This window comes from Diabrotica virgifera, chromosome 7 (genome assembly GCF_917563875.1).
Source record: "Diabrotica virgifera virgifera chromosome 7, PGI_DIABVI_V3a".
NCBI lineage: Eukaryota > Metazoa > Arthropoda > Insecta > Coleoptera > Chrysomelidae > Diabrotica > Diabrotica virgifera.
This window is the reverse complement of record NC_065449.1, coordinates 85,268,194-85,285,875: the sequence shown is the minus strand read 5'-3', so window position 1 is coordinate 85,285,875 and position 17,682 is coordinate 85,268,194. Positions and strand designations below refer to the sequence as shown.

The following is a 17,682-nucleotide window of genomic DNA, read 5'->3' as shown; positions in this document are numbered from 1 at the left end:
TGAAAAAAATCCATGTTTTGAAGCGGTTTTTCGTAAATCACTGAAAAACTGTAAGTTTTTACAAAAAAGTTATTAGTAGTTTTATTCGTATAGCTTATATTCTAAGAATAAACTCTTAAATCACGCGCCTTTCGATTATTGAGCTACAACCCCTTCGCAGAAAACCATACCATATTCCCGGCTTAAGAGAGAGTTGTACTTAAAATAATTTAAATTAATTATTTGTCGCCTAGATATCGTTTAATAATTTATGAGCTCGCAAAATATACGCATCTCAATTATTGAATTGCCATTTTTTTTCTATAGTGCAGTCACTGAAGGTAAAAATCAACTATGACCTTCGATTTCGGTAAATCTGCATTCATTTTCACGAAAATTTGAATAAAAAAATTGAATGAAATTGCTCATTTTTGATAGGTATTTCTAAGTACTTTGACAAGTATTTAGTACCTAAGTGTTATAAAATGTATATCTTTCCCGTTATTTAAGCTTGAATCCTTAGATTTGAAAAGTCGCAGAAAAAATTATACATTTAATTACCAATAACTTACTTTAAATTAACATTAAAGGGTTTTTCAAGTAATCAATTTATTATATTTTTTATTAGCTTCAATTTTATTGATGAACAGTTTTTTGTAAAAACTTAAGAGTTTTTGAGTTATTTATGAAAAATCGCTTTAAAGCATGCATTTTCTTTCACAAAAATTAAAATATTTGATCTTAATAACTCAAAAAATATTGATTTATTTTAATCACATTATATAACAAATTTTGCTTACAATTTGTCCCTCTCTCGATTTGTGGGGTTATTTTTAATAAAGTAATTTTCACCCCCGAGAAGGGGTGACATATACCCCAGGTTAAAACCCCAAGTTGTTATTGTTAATTCGTGAAAATGAATGGAGATTTACCGAAATCGAAGGTCATAGTTGATTTTTACCTTCAGTGACTGCACTATAGAAAGAAAATGGCAATTCAATAATTGAGATGCGTATATTTTGCAAGCTCATAAATTATTAAACAATATGTAGTCGCCAAATAATTAATTGAAATTATTTTAAGTACAACTCTCTCTTAAGCCGGGAATATGGGATGGTTTTCTTGCGAAGGGGTTGTAGCTCTATAATCGAAAGGCGCGTGATTTAAGAGTTTATTCTTAGAATATAAGGTATACGAATTAAACTACTATTAACTTTTTTGTAAAAACTTACAGTTTTTCAGTGATTTACGAAACCGCTTCATAACATGAATTTTTTTCACGAATAATTAAAATCTTTGATCTTTAATAACTTTAAAAGTATTGACTTATTTTATTAACTTTAAATAATAAATTTTGCTTTTAATTTGTTCTTTTATTGATTTGTGCAGTTATTTTTAATAAAATAATTTTCACCCCCGAGAGGGGGCGGTATCCACCCTCAGGGTAAAGGCGCAAGGTGGTACCTTTGTTTCTTGACGTATCCTCTAACCACTGACCAATTTTCGTGAAAATCGATGAAGGTTCACCGAAATTGAAGGTAATCGTTGATTTTTACCTTCAGTGACTGCACTATACGAAATAAATTGAAATTTACTGATCTAAATGCGCGTAATTTGGAAGCTTATAAATAATTCAATGATATATAGTCGCCAAATAATTAGTTTAATGCATTTTAAGTACAACTTTCTCTTAAGCCGGGAAGATAGGGTGGTTTTCTTGCGAAGGGGTTGTAGCTCAATAATCGAAATGTACGTGATTTAATAGTTTATTCTTAGAGTATATAAGTTATAGGAATTATATCTGCAATACTATATATTTTAGGTTTTCTCAGCATTTTTCTCTTAAGTTAAATCAATTAAAGGGTTGTTTGGGGGTGAAGGGGATGAGCTCAAAAATCTAAACTATATAATTTCAAGAGCTCATAAATAGCTCGTAATTCTGCCGCAAAAACCGATTCAATATTCCTATTTTTGAGTGGTGGGGGGGGGCTGAGTCAGCCCCCCCCACTAAAGTATCAAATTCCTGCTGAGTGGAACGAGCTCAAAATTTTTAGTTTGCGGAATATGAGAGCTCATAAATAGCTCATAAATCAGGGCTATTTGTTTTTTGATTTTTGCAAGTGGGGGGGGGGGCAGCTCAACACGGGTGACCAAAAGTCAGTTAACGCTATCAAAAAAAGTCACACACAAGTTTGCGGCGTCTTCAAGAAAATATATCATGCTCTGTGAAGGGCCTTGCAAATAATCCACAGATACAAGGTATTCGATATTTTCAGCAAGATGGTGCACCGCCTCATTACGGATTGCAAGTTCATGAGTTTCTAAATGACCAGTTTAGTGATTGGATAGGGAAAAAGAGTCACCATTGAATGGCCCGCGCGTTCGCCAGATTTGACGCCCTGTGATTTTACCTTGTGGGGAGTACTTAAAGTTTTTGCCAATTTGAAGTTATCCATGCCAACTTGGAAGTCTGTAGAAAGACTTGTTTTACTGTGTATAAACGTTGCCAAATATGTATTGATGAAGGTGGTTTAGATTTTGAACATAAAATGACATGCACTTCTGTGTACCTACTTATTTACAATAAACAATAAATGTTTTTTTACTTCAGTTATTTTTGCTTTTATTAATATACAAAAGGGTTAACAGATTTTTGGTCCACCCGGTAGATTAAAAAAAAGTTTAAAATGATATCAATATTTATGAGTTGATTTCCTGGGACGACTTTATTGGAGGATAGTTCATTCTATTATAAATAATGAAATTAACTTTAACTTCATCAAAAAAATCGTAGCATGTGATTTGTCTTTAAAAAGATAACCACGTGCAATGATGACAGTAAAATTATCCTGCTAGTGATCCCATAGCATATCATAGAATAGAATAGAAATATGCTTTATTGTCACTGAAAATTTTACAATTTTATGGAAAAAGCTTACATACAGTCAAAAAATACAGTAACAAATACGATTTACTAAAATTAGATAAATCGTCAATATACAGTATTATCAGAGTATTACAGTAAAGCAAAAACAAAAACAATATATTGCAAAATTTATATAAATTTCAAATTGAACATACAACAAATAAAATACAACATTAGGAACTAATCAGTTTAAACTGCTGCATATGAAACCCAATTTTCTTAGTTATTCATTAAGAAATTCTTCTATCGAATAATATGGTCATTTAGATAGATAGGCTTTTGTCATTTTACGGAACTTTAGGAAATATGTTGCAGATTTAAGTTGTAATGGGAGATAGTTGTATAGTTTTTTTGCCGAATATAATATAAATTTCTTTACTAACTCAGTGGACGGGATCGGTAAATAAATATCAAAGGTTGAAGTTCTGATGGAGTAGATATGATTAGACCTTGCTGGAAAGACATGCAGGTGTTTACGAATTAAACAAACCGTTTTTAGAATATACAGGGTAAGTCACCACTAACGGGACGGAAGATTACAGCGAAATGGTAAAAGATTTGTAAAAATTTTTAAATGAATAGTTTGTAAGTTGATAAAAGCTACATTTTAAAATTATTTTGAAATATACAGGGTGTCCCAACAAATGACGACGTATCAAAGTCATATTTTTTATTATGGAACACCCTGTATTTTATGGCATTTTTTAATTGTCCGCAAAAAGTAAGGTATAGTTTCATAAGGCTTCCCTATACCTATGTAGAGAGTGTTCGGAGTTATGTTGACTTTTATTAAAATTTAAAGTTTTAAAAGAAGGCTTATTCTCAAGTTATTTAAGAAATTATAAAAAAATTACTTTTACATTTAAATAGCTGGATACTGGTTGAATGGTACATTTATTTACAGAGTGTTTAAAATTTACAGTTTCATTATTGAATTACTCAATATATGTCATATTATCCTTATTTTAAATGGAACACCATGCATATTAATAAATAATTATACTAAACAGATTTACCTCTTTCGAATGTTGTATGGATGTCCTGTACCTAGGTCTCATAGTTTTTGTGTAATTTGCAATTATTTAAATTCTTAATCGGTAAATCGATTTTAAAACAAAAGATGTAGTTAATTAATGTCATTGGATGACATTGTCATTTTATTACAGTACGATCTGGTAAAATGAACAATCATGCTATCTACGAAAGCCACCTAGGTCGCCAGGATTGACAAAGATGGATTTTTTAAATGGGGTTTTATTAAAAATATTGTATATTATGCTGCACTTCCTATTACTCCAGATGATATGCAATTAAGAATTTCGAACTCTTTTGCGCCTATAACACCATCTATGTTAAACGATGTAAGCAAATAATTTGAAGATAAAAATCGCTTGTTGTATTGCACAAGAAAGCAAACATTTTGAACATCTACATATTACATAACTGATAATTTTTTACTTATAGTAATTTGTGGTTCATTTTATATTATTTATGTATTTGTTTTAATAAAATTCTTTGTTTCGTTATGTATTTAATTATTTTCAATAACGAAAAACTTTATTTTACAAATCAGCAACTAAAAGTATACATTTTATTTACAACTACACTCGTTTATACCAACGATGCCAAGAGAATGGGTTTAAAATTCGAGAGTGACTCTAAAATAAATATTTTTAAAATCGATTTACCGTTTAAGAAAATTGTAAATTACGCAAAAACTATGACTCCTAGTTATAGAAAATTCATATACCATTCGAAAGAGGAACATGTGTTTAGTATAATAATTTATTAATATACGGTGTTCTATTTAAAATAAGCATCATATGACAAATTGAATAATCCAATAATGAAACTGTAAATTTTGAACACCCTGTAAATAAATGGGTAATAATCAATCATGGAATACATTAATTATAAGATAATTACCAGACCGTACTGTCATGAAATTACAATGCGATACAATGACATTAACTGCTTCTTTGGTTTTAAAATGGATTTACAGATTAAGAATTTAAATAATTGTAAATTAAGCAAAAATGAGACCTAGGTATAGGACATCCATATACCATTCGAAAGAGGTAAATTTGTTTAGTATAATTATTTACTAATATACATGGTGTTCCATTTAAAATAAGCAACATATGACACATTTAATGATCCAATAATGAAACTGTAAATTGTAAACACCCTGTAAATAAATGTATAATCAATCATGGAATATATTCAACAAATATCCAACTATTTAGATGTGAAAGCAATTTTTTTATAATTTCTTAAATAACTTCAGAATAAGCATTTTTTTTAAACTCTACATTTTAAGAAAAGTCAACATAACTCAGAACACTGTACATAGGTATAGGGAAGCCTTATGAAACTATACCTTTTTTTTTGCGGACAATTAAAAAATGCTATAAAATATAGAGTGTTCCATAAGAAAAAATATAACTTTGATACGCCGCCATTTATTGGGACACCCTGTATATTTCAAAATAATTTTAAAATGTAGCTTTGATCAACTTACAAACTATTAATTTAAAAAAATTTTCAAATCTTTTATCATTTCGCTGTAATCTTCCGTCCCGTTAGTGGTGACTCACCCTGTATAAAGATGGAAGGATTAAAATTCCGTGATCTCTGAAGTAACTTCTGTAATGTGTAGTTCTTCTGAGGCCAAACAGATATCTTATTATTCTTTTTGACGAAAAATCATGAAAAATTTTGGTGTTAATATTGAGAGTAAACTAAATGTACCTAAGACCAAATACTCATCATGTCTGGATAGCATCATGAAGTGTTTTTCCTGGTTTTTCCTAGTGATTAACCATGGGATCACTAATAGGAGAATTTTACTGTTAATGTACAAATTAAGGTTCACAAATCATTGTCTAAGGATTTAATGTAATCTTTTTGTCCCAAATACTTAACTAATATTAAACATATAACATAAATCTAGGCCTATAAAATACTTACCGAACATCCATCTAAATACTCTCCTGATTTTTTAGCTTTCTTAATATCCAAGCTTTCAATTAATTCGTCTAAATTATCTTTAGCTAGAAATAACAAAAATAATTTTTGTTAACAATTTAATAAATAAATAAAAAAAATAACGAAAATATTTTTTAACTTAATAAATATTTTTTTTATTAAAAAAAAATAACAAACTAAATAACGGATATCAAAATGAGAGAGAAGATGAAGAAATAAATACCGAAGATTTTAAAAAGATTTAATAAATTTAAAAATTAAAAAAGCCAATTTGGACCCAGAACAGGTGAAATGTATGGGAAAGGAGAAGGAATATAGTTCAATTTACTATTTTATTTGGGAAATAAGCCACAATTTAAGTTTGAAATGAATCTATTTTTGACGTTTCGACTTCCATTGGAAATCGTTATCAAAATACAAAAAATTATTATTTATTAATTAAAAATTATATCAATTATTATTTAATTATCATCATCATCATCCAGTCTTCTGCATCCAAAGTTGAACATAGGCCTCCCCTATTATAAACATTAATAAATAATGTTTTGTATTTTAATAATGATTTCCGAAGTGGAAGTCGAAAGGTCAAATATAAAATAATTTCAAGCTTAAATTGTGGCGTATTTCCTAAATAAAATAGTAAATTACATAAGATGCCACAAAGAAATAGCTTCCGAACAATATTAAGAAATATAGTTCAACCCATTAGCGCCCAGCGTTACTATATGGTAACGTAAAACACACGATTTTTACAAATTCTGCGGTATGCCCATGGAACTAGTCAGCCACATATTTTGAAAACTATCTTTTCTAGGAATACTTCAGGCACCCATAAAACGTAACGGATTCGTATTTTAGTCGTCTGTCAACCGTCGAGAGATAATCATATGACAGTGTGGTTTAAATTTATAGAAAAAGATGGACGTCCGTTTTGCGTAAGCAATTTTTGATAGTCTTCTAGTAACTATATTTGCATATTTAAAAAAACTGCGTTTATTATACCCCAACTTATTATAAATTGTTTTATTTTATCGGCATTTAAATGTAGCGAATTTGGTAGGAATAGTCAAAGTGCGCTGTTACCATATGGTGGCGGTGGGCGCTTACGGAGTCATAATCTTATTTTTTTTTCAGTCGTGGATTTTCGTTAGCAGAAGCGATAGTGTTACTGGTGCGATGGAAAGACAACTCTGTTGTTACAATGGCATCTACGAGTTGCAGTGGTTCAGCATTGGGCACGGTAAGAAGATTTTCTCGTGAAGAAAAACGCCACATTCAAGTAAGTCGGCCTCACTGTATTGCTGAATACAATAAAAATATGGGGGTACCGACTTGATGGATCGAGGTGTTTCAACCTACCGAGTAACAATTCGCAGAAAAAAAAATGGTACTGATGGCCAATTGTAACATGGTTGTTGAATGTTGCAGTCCATAATTCATGACATTTATATAAAAAAAAAATAAAAAAAGATATATCCTTGCTATCATTTAGGAGTTAGGAGAGAATTGGCCCAAGTTCTTCTCGCAAGATATGGAAGTCCTCCCTTATATACAGGAAGACCTAGTCTACATAGACAGAACTTGCTTCGACCATTTCGTTACACCAAGCAGTAGAAGGCGATGTGCTGGTGACGAATGTACAACATCTGGACGAACAATGTGCCAAAAATGCAACGTTGGTTTGTGTGTTAATGGTTTTATAGGAAACCACACCAGACGATGGAAATATTCTCAAATAAATATTAAAAAAAAAATAAAAAATTTTGATTTCAACAATACTAAAAATTCCTTAAGCGTCCAGCGTTACCATATGGTAACACCATATATATTTTTTTAAAAGACATGAATCCGAAAAACTTGTTTTTTTTTTATTAAATTATTAATATTTTCATCTAATTAACCCTAAAATAAAGATTTTCAAATAAAAAAAAACTTAGGCGCTAATGGGTTAATGCCTGGTTGCACCAACAGATCTTAAGCTTAAGAAGTGCCTTAAGGTTAGCTTACGAAACATACGCGTTGCACTATTGAGTCTTAGATCAATTTTTAGCTTGCTACAATGGATTGAATTGATAAGAATCGAAAATTATGGTGCAACATAAGTGAGACTTAGAGCGGCCCTATCTATAAGCTGAGCTGGAGCTTAAGATTTGTTGGTGCAACCAGGCGTAGTTATTTAACAATGCATCGAGAACATTGGCATTTATAGCCTTAGAGCGGCTTTTGATGGATTCGACAGAAAGATAATTTGGGACTTAGGCAGAGGCTTAGAAATATAGGAATACTTACTGCCAATTATAAAATGCGTATATGATAAGATAATAAAAGATAAAAGGGAAACATATACACGAAGTCAGACAGAAAAGAAGAAAATCGATAAAAAAAGAAAAACCTATATGGGGACAGGAAAAAATGGAAGCCATAGATAAGAGAATAGTTGTTATTAACAGGCATTGAAGAATTACGATATTGAGGAGAAGCTGAAAGAAGTTCACAATTAATCTATACTACATACCTTTTCTTTTATTATTTGAAACTCTTTCTCCATCTGATGATGTCATACTAAGTGTTTCTTCAATATGAGTTCTCGAAGAGGTATTAAATCCTCCTATAGCACTTAAAACCGAAAATTCAGGATTGACGTATTTATCTCTTTTGGTAGGTGTCGAAGTTATTTTCTGAACTTTATATAAATCATGAGAAAGTGCATACCCTTTGGCAACACTGTCTGTAACCCAGTTTACATTTACGCATTTTATATGTTCACACTGACGGGCGGCTTTGTATTTTTCACTCTTCACACTAAAAAAAATCTTTATACAATGCTTTTCACCTAAAACTATCCACCTTAAATAACTTTTGAACCACTGAGTTTTAGGAAAAACGCAAAAACAAGCAAATAATATTTGAAGAGGGAGCGAATATGACATATTTAAGCTTGCTGGGAAAGGTACTCTCTCATCCCCGGTATCATCCCTTATTTTTTTAAAATTACTTCCCCCCTTTTTATTTTATATTGGGATTCTCCTTTTTGTGCTGATTTCAAAAATGTATAATACATTCGGCTTAAAGTAATTTGTTTACGAGATAAATATTTTTTTAACAAGACAGTATCTCTCTATCTTAATTGACTGTAACAAAATAGGTTGTAGCATAATTTAAACTTTTTATATATTTAACCATACAATTTTTAGTACACTTCGCGTCATAAAAACTGGTACAACTCTGATAACCGAAAATAATGTTTTTCAAGTTGTGTAAGTTGATCTTGTTACACAATGTCACTCTAATTTCTAGTTCAACGTTGCCAGTTCAACGAAAATATATCAAACCAGCTAAAAGCAGCTAAAAGTCAGTGCGACAGACCGCAATTTTTTAATATACTAAAAACTAAAACAATATCAAGAATTCTCGATCAGTCAGTTCCATTTATTTAAACATGGAACATAAAAAATTCTCCTATGAAGTTTGTAATTTTCCATCAACTCAATTAAGTATATACCCATACATTCTTTCGTGTTTTATTATAATTTATGAAAATATTTCAATTCAAAAATAATGATAGATAATAAATCTAGACATGGCTTTAAATTATTATACATTTAATTTCAAATAGAGAGGTTTGATGGGTTTCTCGTAAAGTGTAGCACAAATATGTATTGAGTTGTTTAAAGATCCTTCAAACCTTTTCGGACATTAACTCAACCTTCTCTGTGGTTATTAAATTTATTAGCTACGGTTTTTTGTTGTTAATGATAAAAATAATACATACAGTCGGAAAAATGAAAGATTACCCATGGACGATCACATCAATCACTTATTTTGTATTTGCTGTCTTTTTCTATAAATAACAAACGTTTGTTATAGAAAAAGACAGCAAATACAAAATAAGTGATAGATGTGATTGTACAGGATTTATATTAGCATTCAAAAAATAAGAGTAATCCATATCGATTTAATTCTTAAAAGTCTCAAACAAATATTATTTACATGCATTGTTTTGATTTCGTAAAGTAGGTGACATTGCTTCGGCAATGTAGACCACTCGTTTTGAAAAACAACGGAGTCAGCAATTTTGTACTATTAGTATTTCATGGTCAACAATTACGATTTATTTATAGATACGGAGAAAGTAAAGCAGAGATCATTCATTATTCATCATTCATTCTTTAATCCTCAATGTAGTTAGAATAAAGACTTTTGTTCACCAACTCGTTACTGGCATATCTAGTGTTGGCAAATAAATATATGTCTGGTAAATAGTGTTGAACTTAATCAACCCCATCATCGGGGGTAACTATGTACCCCAACCACCATATGATCGTTCATGGGTAATCTTTCATTTTTCCGACTGTATCTAAAAACTTTATACATTTTTGAACGTTATTTTTTATTTAGATTTAGTGCAATTCCGTAATCTGTGATGGCAACAACGAAGTTATTCACGAACCATTGTGTCCAGTCTGAACACAGGTTTACATTGGGAAAAAAGTGTACCAGTTTTATATGATGGGAAGACCTTCTAAAACTTTTTGAAGGTACTTCAAATCTATCTAGTTATCACCATAATTCCTGTCATTTGACATGTTCTATGTGTCGGACAAACATTTTTTCACGTATTATAATGATGGGTATTGAATAAACTTAAAAACAACCTGCTAGTTTTCACAATCATAAACTTGTCAGGATTACACGTTTATCACGTTCCACAATTAAAGCTTCCCCTGTTCCAGTGTTCCCTTACACTAAAGTTTGTCCGACTCGACACCGTTAACACATTCACGGACACGCTGTCATTGTATACGTTACAGTTCAAGTTGATTATCCAGTTGGAGTTGACTATTCCTAGTTCGAGTCAACTCAAACGGCTGGTTTCAGTAAATGTTGATTACAAATATAAAATGAAGATTTTTATTCAACATTTACTAGTAAAAGTAGACTCCAACTAGTTAAAGTATACTCTTCCCAATGCCATTTAGTAAAAGTTGATTCACACAAACAACCGATTCTATTTAGAGATTAAATGTTACTGGATATTAGTTCAGGAAATGAAGCATTTTGGTTGGCAATTTTTTCGTTTATCATGGATTTACTTGAAATCTTCACAGAAGGTAGGGAATAGCCCAAGGATCATTTTCTATATCATGCCGCTGTACGATGAAACCTTCGAGGTGGTTGCCAACCCATCTCGGGGGCGGGAATTTTTCATTACATTTTAACCAGGGAAATCAATGGAAAATGCACTTCTTAAAAAATTGTTCCTCACGTTTTTTTCGTAAAGCTAATATTTTTCGAGGTATTCGCGGTTGAAAGTAACAGTTTTTCGACAAAAAAATCGACTTTTTTGAGGGTTTTTTGAGAATAACTCAAAAAATATACAGTGAATAAAAAAACTGTAGCTTTAAAACTTGTATCTTTTAGAAACAGAAACAAAATCCTTTTTTTATAATTTTTCTACAACCAATACACACTGAGATACGGCATGTTAAAGGTTAGCTTTTTTCGTCAAATGCATAATTTGAAATATTCCAAGCCAAATAACGGAAAAACTCTGCATTTTTCGAGGAAAACTTACAGAATATTTTTTTAAGTATAAAATTAGACCTTTCAAAAAAAAGTTACTACTTAAAGTTTTAGCATAAAAATTGAGCGACTTAGGATCAAAATAAGGTCGGTACCTACTTTTTTCTACGAAAAAATCAGTGAAAATACTTTTTTTCGAAATTTCGTCAAATATCTCTTATTCAAAATATCTCTTAATTAACTAAAATTAAACTTTGCAAAGATTTTCTTTACAGTGAACATTTGGCGAGGTATAGCTGCTTAAAACCTATATTTACAAGAAAACAACTCCTTATTCGAGCCCTTTAAAGTCACCCTACTTACTAAGAGATCTTACGGAATTTAATTTACAAAGTCTTTATGCTTACAGATGATATAAACAACACATACAGTGAGCACGTAAAGGTTGGAATAAATTCATTTTCTCGAGAATGAACGATTTTGGAAAAAAATCCCGAAACAGGTCCATTTTTATTTTTAAATTACGACTTTTTGGTATATATATCATACTAGTGACGTCACCCATTAGAGCGTGACGTCATCGATGATTTTTTTTAAATAAGAATAGGGGTCGTGTCATAGCTTATTTGAAAGGTAATTCAATTCTCTATTCAGCAATCTAAACAGTAACAATATTATTTATACAGGGTGTCCAAAAGATTTTTTTAAATTAAATTTATTGACTAAAAAAGATGAATCTGTGTAATTTATTTAATCCAAAATACATTTTACTGCTATCAGAAGACAGGAAAAAATGTTGATTTGACAAATAAATATTGTTTTTTTTTTTGCAAATTCAATAGATATTAAAGCAGCCACCCACCTATCTCTTGACAATTTGAACATTTAATTTAAGTGAAAAGCAATTATTATTCTTCAAATAAACATTTTTTTTTGTTTTCTGAGAGCAGTAAAATGTATTTTGAATTAAATAAATTAGACATATTCTTCGTTTTATGGCAATAGATTTAATTCAAAAAAATTGTTTTTGGACACCCTGTCTAAATAATTATGTTAATGTTTATATTACTGAATAGAGAATTGAATTATCTTTCAAATGAGCTATCACACGTATCACACGACCCCTATTCTTATTTAAAAAAATCATCGATGACGTCATCACGCCTAAATGGGTGACGTCACTAGTTTCATATATATGCCAAAAAGTGGTAATTTAAAAATAAAAATTGACCTATTTCAGGATTTTTTCCAAAATCGTCCATTTTCGAGAAAATGAATTTATTCCAACCTTTACGTGCTCACTGTATAATTTAGCTCTTATAGCTATAAGATAGCCCACCAGTTATAGAAAAAGACGAAGACGAAGATGACATCGATCTCGATGAATATTACTAAAAAACTATTTGTATTTGTATTTGTAAATTCGTATTTTTGTGTACAGTATTTCTCATGATCATCTTTCAGTGCGTCACAGTTTTTCGATTTCTTTCTAACGCATTAAATTGTATGTGACAGAAAAAAAGGCACGTCGGTGATTACATTTCGTCGGTGACATTTTTATAACATTTATTCTAGTTATTCTAGTTGTCGATAGATGGCGCCATAATAAAAAATAATTTTTTTTTAAATTAGATAATAATATTACAAATATAATCTGTATAATTTATAAGACTATACAAATCAAAGAAAATACCATTTTATAAATGCAAGAAACACATTTGACTTGTTTTTATTCCAAATTGAGAATAAAATGTGACAACTGTCAGATTTAACTAAAATGTCATGTTAGAATAAATGTCATAAATGTGTATTATCACGGACTTACCCTTTTTCCTATCATTTGTTACGCACTGAAAAATGATCATGAAAAGGATAATAAATAAATGTTTTTGTACGTAATTCTCTAAAAATTTTTTCTGTATAGATCTATTAAATTACTTATAAAAATTGCAATGTTATTAAAGATGATTTTTAGGGGTTGAAGTATTATGATATTATATCCTAAAGCATAACACAGTCACTATTTAACTAATCAAAACCAAATTTTACCCATATTAAGGTTTACAATGGTTTATATAATTTTTGACAATAATGGGAAGTTTACACCCCTAAATATAATCAACGCCCTTGGGCATGATATAGAATATGAAGTACAGGGTGAGATGATCCTAATTCCAAATTCTTATTCAAATCGATGCAAGCCGAACTCATTCTTTTAGGATAAATAATTTTTTTATATATAGCTCCAACAAGGGTGGTTTTAAGAGTTGAAATATTATAATATTATATCCTAATAAAGCATAAAACAATGATGATTTAACTAATAAAAACTAAATGTTGACCATATTAAAGTTTAAAATGTTATTTTATAATTTTTTACAATAATTAGGGGTAGTTATTACCCTTAAAAAACCAAAAGCATACAACGGCTCAATATAGCAAATGTACTAGAGGGTAAAATGAGCCTAATCCCAAATTTTTTGTACAAATCGATGCTGGACGAAAAAATTGCGAGGTTTTTCCATTTTTTTTTTCAGCTTCATTTCCTGGCCTATATGTTCAAATCATGATAAGTAGTTGAAACGGTCAAAACAAAGAGACGCACAGTCATCAAAAAAGCACGTGAGATTATACTCATACATATAATCTACATTTACTGAATCGATCCAGGAATAGTCAACTCAAACTAATAGTAAAAGTTGAATTAAATTTTTCAAATCAACTTTTACTGCTCGTTTTAGTTGGAGTTGACTCGAACTAGGAATAGTCAACTCTAACTGAGAATCAAGTTGAACTGTAACATATACACGTATTCTTATGGAGTAAATGACTTCATATACAGTCATGACAGTGAATGTGTTAAGCTATGCACTCAGCTTGCTATTAGTAAACTTTTTTTTGGAACGAGGGATCCAGCACTATTATGGCGACTATGCTACTACTGATTTGTATAAATAAGTGATTTCGATTTTTCGATGGCTCTACATTATAAAATAAAAATATATCTCACTATAAAAATATACAGGGTGTCCCAGACTAATTTATCCAGGCTATATCTCTTAAACGAATAGAGATTTTCGAATGGGACAAAAACTGATATATTTCATTTGTAATACACTTTAATATGGCGTAGAAAAAATCATCCTCTAAATATTCATCCCTTAGTTACAACCCATAACTTTAATTTTTATTAACTATACCATAATTAACAAAAATAAAAAATAAACTGATATTTTGTTGATTATTTACAAAACGATTTTATTTTTTTAAAATCTGTTTAATAGACGATAGAAGACCACATTCAAAAATTAAAGTTAGGGGTTGATTTTTTCTACGCCATATTAAAGTGTATTACGAATGGAATAGACCAGTTTTTGTCCTGTTCGAAAATTAGTCTGGGACACCCTGTACAACACTTACACGTCTCCAGAACATACTAATACGTCTGTTGTTGCCAAAGTAAGTTTTCCGCTAAAATTTCCTCCATTTTCAGTGACCAGTTTCTCAATTTTAAGTTTCTCCGCTAAATTTGTAATGCCGGTTGAACTTATTGTAAGATTGTGAAATGTTAAGCATTTATGTTTTTGAAAATCTTCATCATCGGCATGGACGTTAGCAGTTTGACTAGCAGTCCAAACGTCATCTATCCAAGTTGGACGCATTAGTTTTAAGCCAGCCTCGGCAGCAATCTAAAATTAGATACAGTTTAAAGTATTTAACTACATATTTATAAGAACAATACAAATGACCAAATCATTACTTTTACCATTATCTTTGCCTTTATACCTTTATGGGTCAGCTACCCTAAGTTTCTATCATCAATAATACCACTATCAATCCCATTCCCAGATCCTGTCCAAGAGTCCCTTTCTGAGGGAGACCCTTCTTTAGTCTTCCTCTCCTACTCCTTCCAGAAACTCAACAATTCTTCTTATTGGATGATTAGCATTTCGAAGTTAAACATGACTACCACCTTAATCTACTCTTCCTCATTTTACATCAATTGGTGCCCCTTCTATCCATCTAAGCATTCACATTTCCGCCTCATGCATTCGTTGTTCCTCTTTCTTTCTTGTTAACTGCCCAACATTAGGTTCGGTAGCTCGTAGCTGATCTTATTGCAGTTTTATACAGAGTGTCCCAAAAGTAGTGGAACGGTCGCATATCTCGCGAACTAAACATCGGATCGAAAAACTAAAAAATAAGTGTTCAATCATTTTCAAAAATCTATCCAATGACACCAAACACTAACCCCCACTACACCCCCTGGCGGTGGGGTGGGGGGTAACTTTAAAATCTCAAATGGAAACCCCTAGTTTTTCTTGCAGATTTGGATTGGTTACGTAAAAGTAAGTAACTTTTATTTAAGACATTTTTTCGAACTGTGGATAGATGGCGCTACAATTGGGAAAAACGATTTATCCTGATACTATAGGTAAATTATAGAAACGGTCTAATATCTTGAGAAATACACTTCCAAATGAGAAACCAAAAAAAAGATTTTTAATACTTTTCGAAAACCTATCGAATAACACTAAACATGACCCTCCAACCCACCCCCTAGAGGTGGGGTGGGGGGTAACTTTAAAATCTTAAATAGCAACCTCCACTTTTTATTACAGATTCGGATTCGTCATGAAAAATTAAGCAACATTTATTCGAAACATTTTTTAGAATTGTTGATAGATGGCGCTTTAATTGGAAAAATACGATTTATTAGCGCCATCTATCAGTAATTTTAAAAAATGTTTCGACTAAATATTATTTAATTTTTCATGACGAATTCGAATCTGCAATAAAAAGTGGGGGTTGCTATTTAAGATTTTAAATTTACCCCCCACCCCATCTCCAAGGGGTGGGTTAGAAGGTCATGTTTGGTGTTTATCGATAGGTTTTCGAAAAATATTAAAAACCTGTTTTTTGGTTTCTCATTTGGAAGTGTATTTCTCGAGATATTAGACCGTTTCTATAATTTACCTATAATAACAGGATAAATCGTTTTTTCCAATTGTAGCGCCATCTATCCACAGATCGAAAAAATGTCTTGAATAAAAGTTGCCTACTTTTACGTAACGAATCCAAATCTGCAAGAAAAACTAGGGGTTTCCATTTGAGATTTAAAAGTTACCCCCCACCCCACCTCCAGGGGGTGTAGTGTGGGTTGGTGTTTGGTGTCATTGGATAGATTTTTGAAAATGATTGAACACGTATTTTTCAGTTTTTCGATCCGATGTTTAGTTCGCGGAATATTCGACCGTTCCACTACTTTTGGGACACCCTATATAATATTCCTTTCAGTTTTATTGGAATCTTTCTGTTACAACTTTGTAACATATCGATAAGAATATTTCTTTATTTATACGATCTTAATATAATTTATTGCATCTTCGACTACTTCTTAAATGGACACACATGTTCGGCCATCTGTCCCTGACAGATTCCAATCAACTCATATGATAAAAATCATTAAATTACTACGGTATTTTCTTTTGGCACTTTCGCAACCTTTGACTTAACGAATTTATAATCTCTATCCCCAGTCAGTTCTTTTTCACACGTTTTCAGCCTTCATAAAAACAATATATAGCCTAAATTCACAATACATGTGGATTAACATAGCTCGGAATAGAAACACAATCTCAGTTCGCTATATTGCATTTTTATGTTCCCCAAAACTCTAAGGGCCGGTTGTTCGAACGCTAATCAACAATGATCACTATCAAATATTTAATTACTGTCACCAAAACTGTCAATGTCAACTTTTATTGGGTTGCTGAAAACATAATTCATTAAAATTATGAGATTAGTTAATCAATTAACATAACAATTATTAACATAATTGATTAAGTAATTTCATATTATGTTTTCAGGAACCCAAACAAAGTTGACATTGACAGTTGGTGACAGTAATTAAATATTTGATAATGATCATTGTTGATTAGCTTTCGAACAACCGGCCCTAAAGGCCGACCGAACTAAAAGGTTTTATTTGCTTATAATTTAAATTAGACACACAAAAATTAATTGATTTTCCCCCCTCCTTGTAAAAATCCGAAAGAAGTCTATTTCTTATGCATCAGTTACCACCCAGTAACAGAGTTAGTCAGTCGCATTTAGTGCATCTCAGAATGTAGTACCTATCACGACTGTCAAGCAGTCGTAATTCACAATTCTCTACGTACTCTCTTACACATACATACTAGTTTTTACAATCTCACGCTTATTACGCGAATTATTCTCGATTCTATCATTGTTACTTTTAAGTT

General features: G+C 31.0%; 1 protein-coding gene across 2 annotated transcripts in view; it reads right to left on the bottom strand.

Moving 5' to 3' along the window:
- Positions 1-17,682, bottom strand: part of LOC126887702 (DNA topoisomerase 2-binding protein 1) — a 254,947-nt gene that overhangs the window by 196,821 nt on the left and 40,444 nt on the right. For both annotated transcript variants that reach the window (XM_050655370.1, XM_050655371.1), the window contains exons 5-7: positions 14,837-15,105; positions 8,409-8,695; positions 5,876-5,958 (exon numbers count right to left, since the gene is read on the bottom strand). In XM_050655370.1, the coding sequence (XP_050511327.1) occupies positions 5,876-5,958; positions 8,409-8,695; positions 14,837-15,105 (639 nt within the window). The remainder of the gene's footprint in view (positions 1-5,875; positions 5,959-8,408; positions 8,696-14,836; positions 15,106-17,682) is intronic.